Raw genomic sequence first — 19,633 nt, 5'->3', positions numbered from 1 at the left:
GATGGAGAAGGCTAGGCAAAAACCTCCAATTCTGCATACATGCGGCACATGTAGACAGTAGAATTCATACTGACAACATCTTGAAGAACCTTGGTTATGTAGGGTTAGTAACTGTTCTTTTATTCCTTGTCATTGTATATTTCTGATAGTATAAAGAGGCAGAACTTAAAAGAATGAGATGCTCACCAGAACTCTGGCTGCATTATGCCACTCTGAGCCTTTCACATGGCATAAAGGGTTCCTAAAACCACTGTAACCAGCGGGGGAGGATTCCCTAGCATAGGCAATGTGAAGGACAGCCATAACTTCCAAGGACCCCTTGCAGGCCCTGTCATGTGGGGCAAGTGAGGCATGTTGCAGTGGGACCAAAGCACTCCGCATCATTAGGGAGATTCCAGGCAGAGTTGCAGCCCATAAGAAGTATAGTCCTTAAGAAGCTCATGATCTCTCCAAGGCTATCCTGGTAAAACTGCCTTATAACAGATGTTTTTAAAGCGTATCAATCAAGGCAATTAAACAACATTTCAAGGTTGATTGGAATATGATATTGATTATGCACTCAGATGCTATGGCCATGAGCACAGTATTAAAACCTATATAGAATAAAATTCCACAACTTAATGAACAGTTTTTTTGAACTTAAGTATGAGGCTAAGTATTCCATTAGTGAATTATGACCATAATTACAGTGGATACAAAATAAAAGTGAAGGTGAGATCTAGGACACTAGGTATTGTAACAAACTGAGGAAAAACTGAAAGATAGAAACCAGCTTGTATGTAACTGCTGTTGTTTGACATCATTTTTACAAAATTATGGACTTATGCACTGATGCATGTTCAAGAATCTAAAAAGTACAATCAGTGTTTTATGTATGTATATCACTCCTGAGGGTACTCTGTGCCCCAAAATTAAAAATTCTACACACAATATTTTAAAATTCTGTAAATTTTATTTGTCAAATAAATGTGGAGGCTCCAGCATGGCATTGGGGAGCATAGGCCACTGGCTGCACCAAGGTTGGCAATTGCTGTGCAGCTCTCCCTGGGGACACAGACTCAGTGATGAGGCTGTACCCAACCCTGACACAGCGCAAGGACAGGGCACCCCAGGGCCCTGCCCCTCCGTGCCAGGTGCACCAGGTGTGGGCAGGCAGGCTCAGCCCAGCAGGATCCAAGTGTGGAGGGGCTTAGTGTGGGGGGATCCAGGTGTGGGTTGAGAGGGTTCTGTGTGGGGCAATCTGGGTGTGGGTGGCTCAGTGGGGGATCTAGGTGGGGGGATCTGGATGTACAGGGACTTGTTGGGGGGGGGTTTCTGGGTGCAACGGTAATGCCTCTGCAGGGGGGTCCAGGTGAAAGTGGTTGGAGCACAGCGGGAGAGGAGGGGGTCTGGGTGTGTGTGGGATAGAGCTTGGTGTTGGGGGTCCAGATGCTGGGGGAGTGGGGCTCAGTAGGGTGGGGATCCAGGTGCAGGTGGCTCGTCAGGGTAGTTCAGGTTCAGGGGGAGTGGGGCTCGTCGGGTGCGGGCGGGTGTTCTGGTGCCAGGGTGTGTGTGTGTGTGCGCAAGGCTCGTCGGGAGGGTCTGGGTATAAGGGGGTCTGGGTGCACGGGGGTTGGGTGGATGAGGGAGCAGCTCCCTGTACAGTGATCCTTCCCCCTGCAGCTGAGGAGCAATGGGTGTAGGAAGTGCAGGGGGAGAGTTTGCAGAGCTTCCAACAGCCAGGGGAGAAATCTGGGGGAATGGGTCTGACGCAGCCCGGGTTGCCGTGCAAGGGAAGAGGAAGTCCCCCTCCTCTCCAGCTCAGCTGGGACTAGCAGCTGAGCCTGGCACTGGGTAGGAGCTACCAGCTGGGTCTTCCCCTGCCCTTTCCCCTGCCCCACAGTGATTTACCTCTCTGCCAGCTGCCCTGGGCACCCAAAACATACTGCTGGGGAGGGTCGCATGACCGCTCTTGTGGCTTCCCTTTGCTTCCCCATCAGAAAGTCCTTTTTCTGCAGGGAAGCAGAGAAATTTGTGGGGGACACTAATTCTGCGCATGCATAGTGGTGCAGAATTCCTGCAGGAGTAACAGTGTGTATATATGTGTGTGTGTTCGTGTTCTCTCTCTCTCATATATATAGATATAGATATATAATCTCTCTCTCTCTCCCCCATAGTGCTTGTAGCACTTGTATCTCAAAACATACAACTTGACTAAACCTTATAACAGCTATGATTTCATTGTTAACTGTGTGAGGCCTTATTTTCTAATGTTCAAATGTACATACAATAGATAAGCTATTCGGAAAAAGGTTCACTGATGATTTGACGACAAAACATTTCGCATATTTACTGAACTTTTTCAGAATATACTAGAATGAGAAATTCCAAAGCATTAAATACATGAAAAACTATCTAATTTAAACCTCTAATTTTACATAATCTTTTCATAGTAATAAGCATAAAGCATGGGCTTTTCTAAAGTGCGTAAGGTGGAGATGAGGTGCCCAACTCTTTGACTTTCAAAATCTAGAACTTTTAAAAATTGTTTGTCTCTTCTGCAAGTAGGGCCCATGTGCCAAATCCTGCAGTCTTTACTTAGACAAAATTGCCATAGGAGTTTTCTAAGTGAACAAAACAGAATTTGTTGCTTAATGAATAGTAATTGTTATACATGGCAAAGATTCATTTTGATAGATGCGTTTCAGCCTTAAGGAAACAGAGTGTAGCTACAACTATTCTTTTATTGAGAATCTATGTGCATATTACAATTAAGTGTGTGGGTCTGGGTGTGAAATTTTACATGAACTGTCTTTTTCTCAAAGGTGATCTAAAGGGGTTGACTTTTATATAGTTTTTAAAAAACAAAGGATAAAAACATTTTGTGTGTGCGTCTTTGCAAGTCATCTTTAAATGGTAGTGTTCATGTTTAGGGGATAAACTAACATTTGTTATTTGTTTAATATATGTACATTTCAGACTTAAAGCACAAACTGGAATCTCTTGAACAAAGTTTAGTGCAGTTCAGAATGCATGTTTTTTCCCCTTAAATGCAGGCAATCAAAATTACATTGTTGTGATGTGACTAATTGTGCACTGTAATGTCTCTGAAACCTTGTGATTGAGCTAAGAGATGATAAATCTTCTTGTCTCAGCATCCAGAGGAGTTATTCTTTGAGACAGCTGTTTAGAATGTTAGTGAATATTTATATACCTCATAAAATATTCAGTACCTTTTATGTCTGGTGCAGACATAGAGCTACCCTCGTTCAAATCACTGCCTATTCCTCTAATTTATTTATAGCCAATGTATCAAGGTTATTTGACCCTTTTTATAAGGGTCTGGAGTGGGGCTATAAAATTATTATAGAATGGCAATCAGAAGTTTTGCCTTATGAGTGATAAATAGTTCTTGCAGTCTTCTAGCACAACATAGACTGGAACTAGTTGTGTTCACTAGACTGTATTTCAAATATCAGCACCCTTCTACAAGGACAGTAAACTTCCCCCACCCCCAGGTCTCTTAATTGTGCTTGTGAGTAATAGTTCACTTGTTGTGTGTCAGGCAGCTGTTTCGCTAGATCAGGGGTTCTCAAACTTCATTGCACCGTGACCCCTTCTGACAAGAAAAATTACTACATGACCCCAGGAGGGGGGACCGAAGCCCAAGCCCGCTGCCCCGGGGGGGGGGGGGGGAGAGTAGCAAAGCTGCCCTCCCGCACAGGGCAGAAGCCCTCGGGCTTTGGCTTTGGCCGTGGGAGGTGGGGCTTGGGCTTTGGTTTTAGCCCTGGGTGGTGGGGCTCGGGCTTTGGTTTCAGCCCTGGGCCCCAGCAAGTCTAACACCAGCCTTGGCGACCCCATTAAAACGGGATCAGGACCCACTCTGGGGTCCCGACCCACAGTTTGAGAACCCCTGCACTAGACCCACTTACTGCACTTCTGAGAACAAAAATACAACAAACCAGGGCTGCCATAGCAGTAGCAGGCTAATTCAGTTAATCTAAAAGTCAAGCAATATTTAATTAGTATATTTTGGATGATTGTTTTATGAATATAGAGTTATCAGTAAAAACCTTACAATTTCATTTCTTTTACCTGTTTGTGATATGGACACACTATTTATTGTCAATATGTATGTCTATGATGTAGGGAATTTCTAAATTTAACTTCATAGTTGTGTTCCCCCTTATTAACTTTTAAACATAACCTTTTTAACTAGTGATAGAGAGAAAATATTTAGACCAAAATGAACTTGTCAAGAGGGGCAAAGTGTAAGTAGATTTGACTCCTCTGGTCCTGGCTACTTCCTGAATGGTGAATTGGAATAGCCCCAAATCTGCATAAATATATTGTCAAGCTTAGCTATTCAAAATTAGAAAAGTGTTAAATTTAGCCAGAGTCTGACAATAATTATTTGATCACTCAAACAATGCAGATTGTATGTACAATAACTTCCCAGTTTATTTATCTCTTCATGCACAAATAAAATGACGATATAACATTGTAGAAGCAGTTGCCTTCAAATGTTGTCTTCTCTGTGTAAGGAAACTTCACACTGGAAAAACACCAGTCTGGCTTTTCTAGAAGCTATTAAAAAAGCATTTTTTGGCTGAAACTGGCCACTAAAATCTGCTTCAAATTTAATGTTGCCCAGTGAAATTTGCCATATTGCTCCATGATAATGGCACTTCTTTTTGGGGGTCGGGTGGGAGAGGAACAGCTTTACATATAATACTTGCACTTCCCACACAATCTTCATAGCCTATTTACTAACTAAACTCCAAACCCAACCAAAGAACAGAACAACATAATTGACCCAAAAAAATCAAACCGGAAGATAATATGCATATTTAAAGATGAATTATATAGCAGTCCTTAATTATATAGCAGTCCTTCCAGAACATATTATAGTATAGATACTCATTCATTAAACTTAGATACCAGCAATATAATCCACAGTTCTTCTTCGAGTGCTTGCTCACATCGATTCCAATTAGGTGTGCGCGCGCTGCGTGCATGATCGTCGGAGAATTTTCTACCCTAGCAACACCCGGCGGGTCGGCTGTGGAGCCCCCTGGAGTGGCGCCTTCATGGCGCTGGATATATACCCCAGCCGACCCAGCGCCCCCTCAGTTCCTTCTTACCGCCCCTGACGGTCGTTGGAACTGTGGAGCGCGGCATAGCTGTTCTCCACTCTCCCTAGCTTATCCTGTTAATTCTGTAGATAGTTGTAGTTATAGTTGTTGTATAGTGTTAGATAGTTATTCATCTTAGTTTTTTAATAGTTGTAAATAGTTAGCGGGGGTTAAGGGGGTTGTTTTCCCCCCTTTTTCCCCCGGCGCATAGCCGGGCTCATGCCCAAGGCTCCTGGCTTTAAGCCGTGCGCGTCCTGCGCTAAGCCTATGCCTACGAGTGATCCGCACGACTCATGTCTGAAGTGTCTAGGAGAGTCCCATCAGACAGATAAGTGTAAGATCTGTAAGGCCTTCAGACCGAGAACCAAAAAGGAGCGGGACTTTAGGCTTAGGCAGCTCCTCATGGAGGCGGCACTTAGCCCGGATCCTCCCTCGGCGCGCCCAGCCCCGGCACCGAGCACCTCGGTGCGCAGCGCACCTGCGGCACCGACTGGTACTGCACCGCGGGCAGAGTCGGACAAGGCCTCACGGCACCGGCCTCCTTCGGCACCGCGCCCGCCACAGGGGCCTCGGCGCCGGTCCCTGTCTCCGGGACACAAGAAATCCCGCAAGGCGCAGGAAACTGCTGTCCTGAAGACACCGGCTCCCCCGGTGCCGGGGGTAGAGCCGCGTCCGCCTTTGGACCGCCAGAAGCAAGTGCCTGCTACACCGTCGACTCCGGCACCACGGCCGTTGAGTCCGGTGCGGACTGGATCACCACCTCGGTCGGTGGTGGAGCCTTGTCTTCCGTCCACCCCAGAGACCTTCGCGACGGCGAGAGACCTTATTGCTCTCACGGAGCCGGCACCGCCCCAACCACCGGCACCGTCGGCTCCTCGCGCTGTGCAATCCAGGGGCAAGCCTGCCCTGGTGCGCCCGCCGTCTCAGGACGTGGACTCACGGCACCACTCCAGGTCTCTGAGCAGGTCCCGACGCCGCTCGCAGTCCCGGCGCCGACTATCGCCTCGGCACCGGTCGTACTCGCGGCCAAGATCCTCTTCACGGCACCGGTCTACGTCTCGGCACCGTCACGATCATCGGTACCGATCGGACTCCAGATGTAGTTCTCGGCACCGGTACGAGCGCCGCTCGAGTTCGAGGGGCTGCTCCCGGTACCATGTCTACTCGCGGTCGTCGTCTTCTAGGTCCAGATCCGGATCTCGGCACCGACATGGCCACCGGCACCGATCCCGGTACCGCTCACCGGCACCACGCAGGGACCGATCACCTCCGGACCGGCACCGATCGGCACCGTATCATCCTGAGCCGATTTCGACGCGTTCAGCACCGCCTTGGCCCTCGAGATCAGCGTCTCGCTCCTCCGATGGGACCTCGAGATCGGCATACCCTCCTCAGGGTCAGGCTGCTGCGGCTGACTTGGGCCACTGGCAGGAGGTGGCGGAGGACCCTGCACAGGGACCTACGCACTGGTCGTTCTGGACCCCGTGGGCGTATCACCAGGCGCAGGGGGCTCCACCATCAGCCTCTCGCTCGGCACGCTCTGAGCCCAGGGTCCCGGAGGCCACCATCTCCCGTCCTCCCCCAGGGGGCATGGAGGCTCCCGTGCCTACACCACCTGAGGCCCTGGACCCAGGGGCAGGCGATGCTCCGATTCAGGGACCCTTGGAGCAGGACCTGCCATTAGACCCCTTGCCACCTGAGGCATCCTCCTCATCTTCCCCAGATGAGGCGGTGGCAGGCACAACAGCCTCGGGCCCGCCCCCGATAGATCTTCGTGCCCACCAGGACCTATTGCGTAGGGTGGCGCGTAATATGGATCTCCAGGCGGAGGAGATAGTAGAGGTGCAGGACCCAGTGGTGAGCATCCTCTCGGCTGATGCCCCATCCAGGGTGGCATTACCTCTGATCCGGACGATTCAGGCTAATGCCACTACAATATGGCAAACTCCTGCCTCTATTCCACCCACAGCCAGAGGGGTGGAAAGGAAGTACTTCGTCCCTTCCAAGGACTATGAGTACCTATATACTCATCCCCAACCGTGTTCACTAGTGGTGTCATCGGTGAACGCAAGAGAATGTCACGGCCAGCAGGCTGCAGCGCCCAAATCGAAGGACGCTAAGCGCTTCGATTTGTTCGCGCGTAAGGTGTATTCAGCGGGAGGGCTACAACTCAGAGCGGCAAACCAGCAGGCGCTCTTGAGCCGCTACAACTTTAATTCATGGAACTCTATAGGGAAATTTAAAGAGTTGGTTCCCCAGGACTCAAGGGAAGAGTTCGGGGCCTTAGTGGAGGAGGGTAAGAAGGTGGCGAGGACCTCCTTACAAGCCTCCTTGGACATAGCGGACTCGGCCGCGAGGACGCTGGCCTCAGGTATCGCCATGCGGCGAGTCTCCTGGCTCCAGGTCTCGGGCTTGCCGCCGGAACTGCAGCAGACCCTGCAGGATTTACCCTTTGAGGGCCACGGGCTGTTCTCGGAGAAGACGGACTCTCAGCTGCAGAGCCTCAAGGACTCGAACGATCATGCGCTCCCTGGGGATGCATGTCCCAGGGCCCCAGCGCAGACCCTTTAGGCCCCAGCCTCAAAGGTTCTACCCTCCCCCGCCTCGTCCGAGACAGGACTTCGCCAGAAGGCGGGGCCGAGGTGGTAGGCGAAGGTCGACCGGCCCTCAACCCGGTCAGAACCAGGGGCCGCCTAGGCCACCTTCAGGCCCTAGGCAGAACTTTTGAAGGTGCGGTCGAGGACAGCGCCCCAGCCACTACCCAGGATCCAGCTCCCTCCTTTCGGGATCGCCTCTCCCGTTTCCACCGTGCTTGGTCCCTTATAACCTCGGACCGTTGGGTCCTTCGCACGGTGGAGAGGGGATACGCTCTCCAGTTTTCTTCGTTCCCTCCCTCCCACCCCCCCCCCCCCCCGTCCCTCTTCAGGGACCCTTCTCACGAGCATCTCCTTACACAGGAGATTTTTGGGCTCCTCTCTATGGGGGCCATAGAGGAGGTTCCGCCAGAGTTAAGGGGCAGGGGGTTTTATTCCCGCTACTTCCTGATCCCCAAGTCAAAAGGGGGTCTGTGACCCATTTTAGACTTACGCGGACTCAACAAATTCATAGTAAAGTTGAAGTTCCGCATGGTATCATTGGGGACCATTATCCCTTCCCTGGATCCTGGAGACTGGTTCGCCGCCCTCGACATGAAGGACGCATATTTTCATATAGCGATCTATCCGCCTCACAGGCGCTTCCTGCGATTTGTGGTAAACAAGGTGCACTACCAATTTGCAGTCCTTCCCTTCGGATTGTCCTCGGCTCCCAGAGTGTTCACAAAATGTATGGCTGTCGTGGCAGCATACCTTCGTCGACAAGGGATACAGGTGTTCCCGTACTTAGACGACTGGCTGGTACGCGGCCGCACCAGAGAGCAAGTTCAAGCTCACGTCCACATAATAGTACAAACATTCCACGAGTTGGGCATTCTACTCAACAAAGAGAAGTCCACTCTACGACCAACCCAGAGGATAGAATTTATTGGGGCAGTCCTAGACTCCAAACGTGCCCGAGCTATTCTACCAGACAATCGCTTTCATACCGTCACAAGCGTCATTCGAGGGCTCAGGGCCTTTCCGATTACCACAATAAGGACGTGCCTTGCCCTATTGGGTCACATGGCCTCTTGTACTTATGTAACCAGACACGCCAGACTTCGACTTCGCCCACTGCAGGCCTGGATATCGTCAACGTACCGCCCTCATCAACACAGCCTAAACATGGTGGTCACGATCCCGACCTCGGTCCTGGCCTCTCTCACCTGGTGGCTGGACCGCAAGGCGGTTTGCGCAGGAGTGCCGTTCCACGCCCCTCAACCCTCCCTGCACCTGGTCACGGACGCCTCATCTCTAGGTTGGGGCGCTCACCTTGGGGAGCACCACACCCAGGGATTGTGGACCGCACCCCAACTAGCCCTGCACATCAGTGTTCGAGAGCTGATGGCGGTGCGCCTGGCGTGCCAGGCATTTCTCAGTCTCCTACAGGGCCGTTGTGTGTTAGTCCTCACCGACAACACCACGGCCATGTTTTACATCAACAAGCAAGGAGGAGCCTGCTCATCGCTTCTATGCCAAGAGGCCATTCGCCTGTGGGACTTCTGCATCGCCCACTCGCTACATCTCACGGCATCGTTCCTTCCTGGAGTCCAGAATTCGCTAGCGGACCGTCTCAGCAGGTCCTTCCAGACACACGAGTGGTCAATTCGCCCAGACATCATCTATTCCGTCTTCCAGAGGTGGGGATTTCCCCAGGTCGACCTGTTTGCATCTCGAGCCAACAGGAAGTGCCACGCATTCTGCTCCCTACAAGGGCGAGCTCTGGGCTCTCTGTCGGACGCGTTCCTTCTAACCTGGAAAGACCACCTGTTCTACGCTTTCCCTCCATTTCCACTGGTCCACAGGATTACTGCTCAAGCTACGCAGAGACCAGGCATGGGTAATTCTAGTCGCTCCAGCTTGGCCAAGGCAGCACTGGTACACCACACTGTTGGAGCTATCGGTTCAAACACCGATCACACTTCCCTTGTGTCCAGATCTCATCTCTCAGGACCACGGCCGACTATGTCACCCCGACCTGCAATCGCTCCACCTCACGGCGTGGATGCTCCATGGCTGAATCGGACAGAGCGGCAATGCTCGCATTCCGTCCAGCAGATTCTGCTGGGAAGTAGAAAGCCCTCTACACGGACCACTTACTTAGCCAAGTGGAAACGGTTCTCCTGTTGGTGCGAGCAGCGAGCCACGCCCCCCTTGCAGGCACCTATTCCTCTCATACTTGAATATCTCCTATCCCTAAAACAGCAGGGCTTGGCGATATCTATCTTCAATCAGGGTTCACCTGGCCGCTATTTCGGCGTTCCACCCAGGAGAACTCTCTTCCTCGGTCTTCTCTAACCCGATGCTCGTTAGATTCCTCAAGGGCTTAGACTGACTGTACCCACAGCAAGGCCAGCCCGTTCCGACGTGGGATCTCAACCTGGTTCTCTTCAAGCTCACAGGGTCTCCATTTGAGCCATTGGCTACCTGTTCACTCCTGTACCTATCCTGGAAGACAGCCTTCCTTGTAGCCATCACCTCAGCAAGGCGCGTTTCTGAACTCAGGGCGCTTACGTCCAAGCCCCCATACACTGTTTTCCATAAGGACAAGGTGCAGCTTCGCCCCCACCCTGCCTTTCTTCCCAAGGTAGTCTCACCTTTTCACGTGAACCAGGATATATTTCTCCCGGTCTTCCATCCTAAGCCACACACTACTCGCCAAGACCAGCGTTTGCATTCTTTGGACCTACGCAGGGCCCTGGCTTTCTATATTGACCGTACAAAGCCGTTTAGGATGACGACACAACTCTTCGTTGCAGTGGCCGACCGGATGAAAGGCTCACCGGTCTCCTCACAATGCCTGTCCTCTTGGATCACGTCCTGTATTCGTGCTTGCTACGACCTGGCCGGCGCCCCGACGCCACGCCTCGCCGTTCACTCCACGAGGGCCCAGGCCTTCTCGACTGCCTTCCTGGCTCAAGTCCCGATCCAGGACATTTGTAGAGCTGCAGTTTGGTCGTCAGTCCACACATTCGCCGCTCACTATGCGCTGGTACAGCAATCCAGAGACGATGCTGCATTCGGATCAGCGGTTTTGCACACAGCAATGTCTCACTCCGACCCCACCACCTAGGTAAGGCTTGGGAGTCACCTAATTGGAATCGATATGAGCAAGCACTCGAAGAAGAAAAGACGGTTACTCCCCTTTGTAACTGTTGTTCTTCGAGATGTGTTGCTCATATCCATTCCAAACCCGTCCCCCTTCCCCACTGTCGGAGTAGCCGGCAAGAAGGAACTGAGGGGGCGCTGGGTCGGCTGGGGTATATATCCAGCGCCATGAAGGCGCCACTCCAGGGGGCTCCACAGCCGACCCACCGGGTGTTGCTAGGTTAGAAAATTCTCCGACGATCGTGCACGCGGCGCGCGCACACCTAATTGGAATGGATATGAGCAACACATCTCGAAGAACAACAGTTACAAAGGTGAGTAACCGTCTTTTTCCATATGTTATCAAATATATCTCCTCTGTCCTCTATTTTATAAATCATTCAAGCACTTTGCTTTTCAGGTTGAATTGTCTTGGCTAATTCTGACAGGATTTGTCTGTCTTTACTGTAGTTTCAAGGTTATTGTAGACCTAAATGTCATTTAAGCGGCCATTCTCTTATACAGATCCACAGAGATGGAGTCTGTTCCTTTCCTGGTAGTAGACACACATTAGAATTCTGAATATTGACATTCACAATTGAGGAGATTCTGAATGCCTCCATTCTGCTGCTTTGTCTCCAGATTGTGGATTTGTCATGTTGCCTTCAGAAATCCCCCATTTCAACTCCTTGGGTTGGTAATTCACAGGTCATAGATCTCAGAATCTAGATTACATCTGTTAGTATTTGGTTTTAGAATCTGATTGCCTCCCTTTTAAGACCCCAGGATTGGAGCAAATGTAAAGTCAATAATATGTTTTTAGATAATCAAAGTCCGGTCTGCAAGTCATGACTATGTTGTTTTAAATATGTTTGTCTGCACTGAATTTAAAACTTAATTCTAAACATTCATCCCTTGTCTCCTGAGGGTTCCTGTTCAGGGTAGGTCAATTTACAAGCTGCTTTGTTGGACCAGATGTAGCTGCTGCTGGGTTCGACTCTCCTAATTACAACGTTAATGTATTCTCTCAGAAATGTGTGCCAGTTTCTTCATTCTTTATCAACCCTTCTCCCCATAGTAACAAGTCACAGCATCCATTTTGCATCTCCGATTTAATTGAGCATACAAATTGTGTCCCATAGGAAAAACCCTTTAAATGACACACACTATACAAACTAGTTCATTTATTTTTTCCACTCCAGGAGATTGACCATTTGCAGCGTGTCTCACTTTATAACAGATTTGTTATATTTTCTTATTATATGGTATCGTTTTTATCAACAAATGACTATTCAGCTGTCTGTCTTCATTATCTGGAATCCAATTAACTTTTGCTGCAATGGTTAAAATGTATAGCTCAGCAAAAACATTCTCGTCTGTCAGTTTCCTGTTGCTGTCTGTTTCTGTTAGAGCATACTAGACTCACCACCCTTTTTCTGCAGAATATGGGGACATTTTTGTATGCAGTTTGCTTTTGAAAATTTCAGAAATAACCCAAACATCTGAAAAACACTTAATCTTTAAAATCAGGCTTTTCAGAGGGTCTCTAATGTGAAATGAAAATCTATAATGGCCAGCTGTCTACTGCTATTTACCTTCATTTCCTTACTGACAAAAAGGATTAAATGTTTTTGCATTCAGCAGGGAAATAATTAATTTTGGGGAGAAAGGGAGCATGTCAAATTATAGGTGGGAGTGGGCAAAAAGAAAAATTGGGTACTGGTTTAATTGTAATCATTGATGGTAAAAACACGATACCTGTGAGGTTACAGTACAGTATTATTACCTCTTTCATTGTTTGGAAAGTTTTTATATAAATTAAAACATTTAATAATTTCTCATATCTTTTCTTTCTGATGCATCTCTTTAAAATCTTATGCTAAATTAGTATTCACTTCATTTTAAAATAAAAGTTTTAAGAGTTTAACATAATTTTGACATACAAATAGAATATCTGAATGTGCTGGGTTTTTAAAAACATGATACTATGAGGCTGCTAGTTAACATCTTACTCTTTCTTTTGTTGTCTATCAGTTGTTTCATGAAATAAAGCATCCTTACTACAATAATCAGCAATTGATACGCTTATTTACTACACAGTGCTAAATATATTGATTTTAATATACAATATAGTCATTCAAACATAATGGCCAAGATTGCTCAACTTGAGACATCTTAAACTTGCCTAATGTTCAGAAGGCATGTGCTCAGCATTCTGGAATTCTAGGCCCCTCTTTAAATACTTCAAGTTAGGCACCCAAAGTCATTATTCACTTTTGAAAGTCTTGTTCAATATATTTTGAGAACTTTAGTTTTAAGCAGTATGTGTAACTTCCTCCTACTTTGTAAAATCCTTCCCTGTATTGAAGTATGTTTGTTTGATTTAAGCTGTCATCCTTAGGATTTCTTAACTATTAGCAGAGGTTTGCTGAAGTAGAATGATGGTATTGGTTGGTATTCTTCCCCTCCTAGCTTCTACTATGTCAGTGTACCAGGGAGTACTAAACATACAAATGTCACCTTGCTAGCTGCAGAGGAACAATTTGTCTGTTCTACTGTTACATTAATTTAGAGTGAAGAGGTATACAGGACGTTTTGCTTAGCATCTGATTCTTGAAAGTGACAGGATGTCCTATGTCTTCTGTTGTTAATTCCACATCATGCTTTTGCTTCTCATTTTATTAACTGAAGATTTAACATCATATGAATCCCTTTTGCATTTTGTCACCTTTCTCTTACCTCTGTGTAGTGTAAAATATTGCTTGTCACTGTTCCTCTTAATTCCTTTTAACAGTGAACTCCTGAATTCCTTTAAATAATTGGGGCATTAAAGTATTTAGTAATACTAGTAATATAACAAAATGAAGAGGTGATTACAGTCAGCTTCAAACATTGTAATATTTAAGTGCTTTCTTACATAATATGGAAACTGTTAGGCCTTTTTTAAATAGGAAATTTAAAAACAGTTTCATCTCACAATTAGATGTGTCAACAGTTTCAGATCAATATGTACTTTGAGGTTACTACTACTTTGACTAGACTAGAATGATAAACCTAGGCTAATCTTAGAGTCCTGCTTTTGTTTTATGATGTAAAGGGAGTGTACTGTTCCTGGTTGCTGGGAGGGAGGGTGTTCTTCCTCCTTTCTTCTCCCCTCTCAGTAATGAAAGAGAATTCTGGTGGTCAGTCAGTCACCTTAATGGACAAATGCAATTCCCTGTGTTTCACTGATTGTATGTTTATGGAAATAAGTTGTGGCTGATTCTGGTCCTGCATCACAGCTTCTATATGATGTTGAAAAGTAGCCACAATGGACTGGGGAGAATCCTCCAACATAGAGCTGACAGATGTGGCCCCATACTGCCTCTCTTTATGAACCGCAGCATAGAGGAAATGGTGGGGTTGGTAGTTGTACTTAACACCACAGGGATTTTGGGCTCTAGTACATGAACAGCTGTGAATGAAGGGGTGGTTGTAAAATAGAGCAGCCCCTGTGCTGCTCTAACTTATGTCAGGGACCATGAGAGAGAGACAGGTGATTTAAAGGAGAGAGAGCACAGAATCTGCCCTCTTGTTGGGTGCTAGCTGGAAATTCTTCTACCATGTATTGATATATTTTTGGTTTTCAGTTCTTTTGCTTATGTAAGTATCTTAATATAAACTTTGGACAGAGATAAAATGTTGAGAACTTTTGATATTCAATGACATTTAGAAATAGTGCATGAAGTATGCTATGTACAGTACATAGACACACAAATATATTTTGAATAAACATCTATTCATGATTAAGTTAAATTTAAAATGCACATGTATGCAGGCTTTATTAAAACTAAAACATTAATATTCAGTTGATTATTTTATTTTTGTATTTGTTGTTCACTGTTGTACTTTTTCATTACAGAATGTATGACAATATGTCCACAATGGTGTATCTAAAGGAAGAGAAGTTGGAGAAGCTTACTCAAGATGAAATAATTTCTAAAACTAAGCAGGTGATTCAGGGACTAGAGGCACTGAAGAATGAACACAATTCCATTTTGCAGAGCTTACTTGAGACACTGAAATGTTTGAAGAAAGATGATGAAACTAATCTGGTGGAAGAAAAATCAAACATGATTCGAAAGTCGCTGGAAATGTTGGAACTTGGACTTAGTGAAGCACAGGTAAAATTGAAGCAGGGGATATCATTTCAAGCTGTAACTGCAGTTATGATATGAAAGCAAATGCAAGCTTATATCTCTTTGGACTGTGCTTTAGTTAGAGGTGTAGAATTGAACACTTGGATATCAATTCTTAGACTTACACAGAACTTATTAAAAATTAGCAGTGTCAGTTTGTATTCAGAAGTTTTTTTAAACCTGATTATAGCTTATAGGGAAGTAGGTTTATATAACTATATAGAGCAGGGGTCGGCAACCTACGGCATGCGTGCCAAACACGGCACGCGAGCCGATTCTGAGTGGCACGCAGCTACCTACTGCAGTCCCGGTTCCCAGCCCCCTCAGCCCCCCCGCCCACCGCTCTCCCCTGCGGGGGCAGGAGGCAGAAGCTTGGTTCTGCGGCAGCCAAGCTTCCCCCCTCCCCTGCTTCTTCCCCCAGTGTGGTGCTTTCCTGCCCCTCCTCCTCTCCTTCCCTGCGCCAATCAGCCGATGGCCCTAGCGAGGGGGAGGGGGAAGAGCGGCAGCGTGCACACAGCTCCGTAGAGGACGCAGAGAGAGATAGGGACGGAGCCTGGGGGATGGGGGTGGAACAGGGCATATCCCTTCCAGCCCCCTGCCATGAGCCGCTCAGGGCAGGGGTCTGGGAGTGCCCCCACGAGCTGAGCACCCCAGCCTTCTGCCCTGAACCCCCCCACCCCAACACACACCCAGCCTTCTGCCCTGCACCACCCATACCCCCAGCCCTCTGCCCTGAACCCCCCACACACCCAGCCTTCTGCCCTGCACCGCCCATATCCCCAGCCCTCTGCCCTGACCCTTGAATTCCCCACACACCCAGCCTTCTGCCCTGCACCCCCCACACCCCAACACACACCCAGCCTTCTTCCCTGCACCCCCCCAGCCCTCTGACCTTACCCTTGAACCCCCCCACTCTCAGCCCTGCACCTCCCCCACACCCCCAACCCTCTGCCCTGCCCTTTGAACCCCCCCCAGCCTTCTGCCCTACACCCCCCACACACCTCAGCCCTCTGCCCTGATCCCTGAACCCCCCCACACACACCTCAGCCTTCTGCCCTGAACCCCCTCCCCCAGCGCTCTGCCCTGACCCCTGAAACCCCCTTCCCCCCCCCACCCCACCCCCGGTCTGGGGTCCTGGCCACAGGCCCTGCTCAACCCGCTGCTGGCCTAGGTGAACAGAACCCCAGGCTGGCAGCGAGCTGAGCAGGCTGGTGGCGAAAGATCAGCATTTTAATTTAATTTTAAATGACGCTTCTTAAACATTTTGAAAACCTTGTTTACTTTACATACAATAGTTTAGTTATATAATATAGACTTATAGAAAGAGACCTTCTAAAAACGTTAAAATGTATTACCGGCACGCGAAACCTTAAATTAGAGTGAATAAATGAAGACTCGGCACACCACTTCTGAAAGGTTGCCGACCCCTGATATAGAGTGACTGACAGTGGCGGTTTTAGTGCATTATGCAGCTAATTATGCATTGAGCATTAAATCCTGGTCCACTGAAGTAACACAAAGCTGTTCTTTGACTTTAGTGAAACAAGAATTTTTATTTTATATATAGGCTTTCTTGTGGCACTTGCCATGTAATGTCTGAGCACCTCACAGATATTAATGATGCTCATAACAACTCTGGAGAGTTAGGAAAATGTTATCCTCACTTTATATATGGGTAACAGAGACACAGAGAAATTACCTAACTTGCCTGAGGTCATACAGAGCTGGGAATAGAACTGCTGAGTCCCAGTCCAGGACTATAACTTTAAGACCATCATTTCTGTCCCTTGAACCTAGGATTATCTTTTTAGTACTTGGTACTGGTAGGGCATAAGGGTTTCTAATGTACACCCAACATTTTAGTAAAATTTAAAAAAAAATAGTTTTGAGGGTTGGCTAAAAGTTGAGTACTGAATCAGAGGAACATTCCTTGTTTAAAAGAGAGAATCCCTCTACTGACTTTTATGAAATGGCTTGGGGCATGGGATGGGGTGAAGGCTCTGGGTGGCACTTACCTCGGGGGGCTCCCCGAAAGCAGTGACATGCCCCTCCCTCAGCTCCTAGCTGGAGGCATGGCCAGGCAGCTTTGCACGCTGCCTAGGTGCTGGGGTGGGGGGGATGTCGCTGCTTCCAGGGAGGCACAGAGCCAGGTAGGGAGCCCTCCCCGGGGCGCCCCCGAGCACCTGGGCCAACATCCCCCCCACCCCCAAGCACCCGTGGCAGTGTGTCCCCCTCCACCCCTGAGCATCCACAGCCCCCATCCTCCCCGCCCCCCAAGGTTTAGTCAGGGATATATAGTAGAAGTCATGGGTAGGTCACAGACTGTGAATTTTTGTTTACTGCCCATGACCTGTCTTTGACTTTTACTAAAAATACCCATGACTAAAATGTAGCCGTAACCATGTCAAAACCTGGTATTTTAACTACTTCCAAGGGTGGCAGGTGTGTGCTGCTCTGCCCTGTTCAGGTAAAAGAGCGTTTTTCCTCCACCAGCGTGGACATAAATTGTCCCCCTTTTCTTCTGGTCACCTGGTGGAGATGGTTCAGTGTCCACGTGCTGAAACTGCCATAACAAGTAATTCTGTGGCTGTGTAGCCCTCAAAGGGGCCACATACCATTTCTGGCAAGACAGAAAACAGCCTGTGTTACTTCACGTGTGGAGAGGTCATTCCCAGCTATCAAAGTACATTACTATAAACAGCAGTCAAGGTAGCAAACTTATATACGCTGCTGTATGTTACATCAATAAAAGCAATCACAGCACCGCATATGGGTAAGAATTTCTTCAGATTAGTCTCAGCTGAGCAGGTAGCAAAGATGGCAGAAGTAGAGAGAAATCAACAGCCAAATGGAAATTATGAAAGGGGCCAGACAAACATTAACAGATTTCACAAGTGCAATGGTATCTATGCATGAAAAGCCTTATATGTTAATACTAAAGGAATGCATTGTACAGGAAGAATGTCTTGTAATCTTTCGTGCTTTTTAGGTAATGATGGCCTTGTCAAATCACTTAAATGCAGTGGAATCAGAGAAGCAGAAATTGCGTGCTCAGGTTCGCCGGCTATGCCAGGAAAATCAGTGGTTGCGTGATGAACTAGCCAGTACTCAACAGAAATTACAGAAGAGTGAACAGTCTGTGGCTCAGCTGGAAGAAGAAAAGAAACACTTGGAATTCATGAATCAGTTAAAAAAATATGATGATGATATTTCTCCATCAGTAAGTAGATGTGCATTCAAAAGCATTGTTTCTTTTTGTTAGTAAGCTGCCAAGGAGCTTTTTATTCCCAGATACGAATTTTTAGCAGTTGAAACAAGCATTTCATATATAGATTTTAATTTGTTTATAGACAGGCACATTAGGAGATTGATTTCTTCATACACCTCTACCCTGATATAACGCTGTCCTCGGAAGCCAAAAAATCTTACCGCGTTATAGGTGAAACCGTGTTATATTGAACTTGCTTTGATCCGCCGGAGCGCGCAGCCCCGCCCCCCCAGAGCGCTGCTTTACCACGTTATATCCGAATTCGTGTTCTATCGGATCACGTTATATCTGGGTAGAGGTGTATATTTATATTGTCCTAATCTTATGTAGTTTATACATTCACACAATAGAGAACTGCTTCCAAGAATCTTTATCTCAGGAAGACCTATATTTTACAGATGATGGAGTAACTACACTGTAGACTTGAGGGGGTAAAAGTCCAGCATATAGTAAAACACTTATACCTAGCAACACACTAGCTTAAAAATTTACTTCGAAAATTATCTTCAGAAAGCCATAAAATGTCTGTTTTTAAAGCCCACAATAAAAGGAGAATTGAGGATAAGATGTGTAAATTGTTGATATAAAAGGAAACTGCATTATTTGGAGCAGTCTGGAAAATGATTTTGACCTAGATAGTGGTCTCACTATTTTTTATTATTTAATATTTATATTAGCACTAGAGGCTCTAGTCAGGAAAGGGGCCCCATAGTATTAGGCATTGTGAAAACACAGACACAGTCCCTACACTTACAGTTTAAGAAGGGAAGTGACATATGAAGGGTCGGGAAAATAGGAGTGCAAGCAAATATGTACAGTTTTCATATACATATGTATACACTTGCAAAAGTGATTTTCATAATTTTAAATAAAGTAAGTGCTTGGTAACCTATCTGCCCCTCAAGCAATCATTGGTTGATTTATGGGCATTATCACAGAAATAGATCTCATCTTGTAAGTTGTTACATTCTGGATGGTGTCTATGTCTGTTTCAATCAATTGTTTTATTTTCTTCTGACCTATTATTGCTACAGCGTAGGAGTGGCAAAATGCATGTGTTTAAACATGCTAACCAACTGCTAGACAAATCCTTTCTAGCACAATGTGAATACAGTGAATTGTTTTAGTCAGGTAGTCAGCTGCATGCAATGCAAGGAAATCTAAAAAAGCTAACCCTTTTTTTTTTTTTTTTTTTTTTTTGAGTCTCGGTACCTAATTATGTTCTTAAGAATATGGAATAGTACCTAAATAATTTAATAGGATAAACAAGGAACTATAATCTTTAGACAGGATAAAATATCCTAGCACCTCCATGCTTTGGAGCAAAAAAACCTTAAATTTTGGCAGGTG

General features: G+C 46.9%; 1 protein-coding gene across 1 annotated transcript in view; it reads left to right on the top strand.

The window, feature by feature from the left end:
* The window catches only part of KLC1 (kinesin light chain 1), a 78,771-nt gene that overhangs the window by 13,578 nt on the left and 45,560 nt on the right, over window positions 1–19,633 (top strand). The window contains exons 2-3 of the mRNA XM_065403899.1: window positions 14,739–15,000; window positions 18,005–18,235. Coding sequence (XP_065259971.1) covers window positions 14,740–15,000; window positions 18,005–18,235 — 492 coding nt within the window. The 5' untranslated portion in view covers window position 14,739. The remainder of the gene's footprint in view (window positions 1–14,738; window positions 15,001–18,004; window positions 18,236–19,633) is intronic.

This window comes from Emys orbicularis, chromosome 4 (genome assembly GCF_028017835.1).
Source record: "Emys orbicularis isolate rEmyOrb1 chromosome 4, rEmyOrb1.hap1, whole genome shotgun sequence".
Taxonomy (NCBI): Eukaryota; Metazoa; Chordata; order Testudines; family Emydidae; genus Emys; species Emys orbicularis.
The sequence above is the reverse complement of the archived record's forward strand: the minus strand, read 5'-3'. Positions and strand labels throughout refer to the sequence as shown.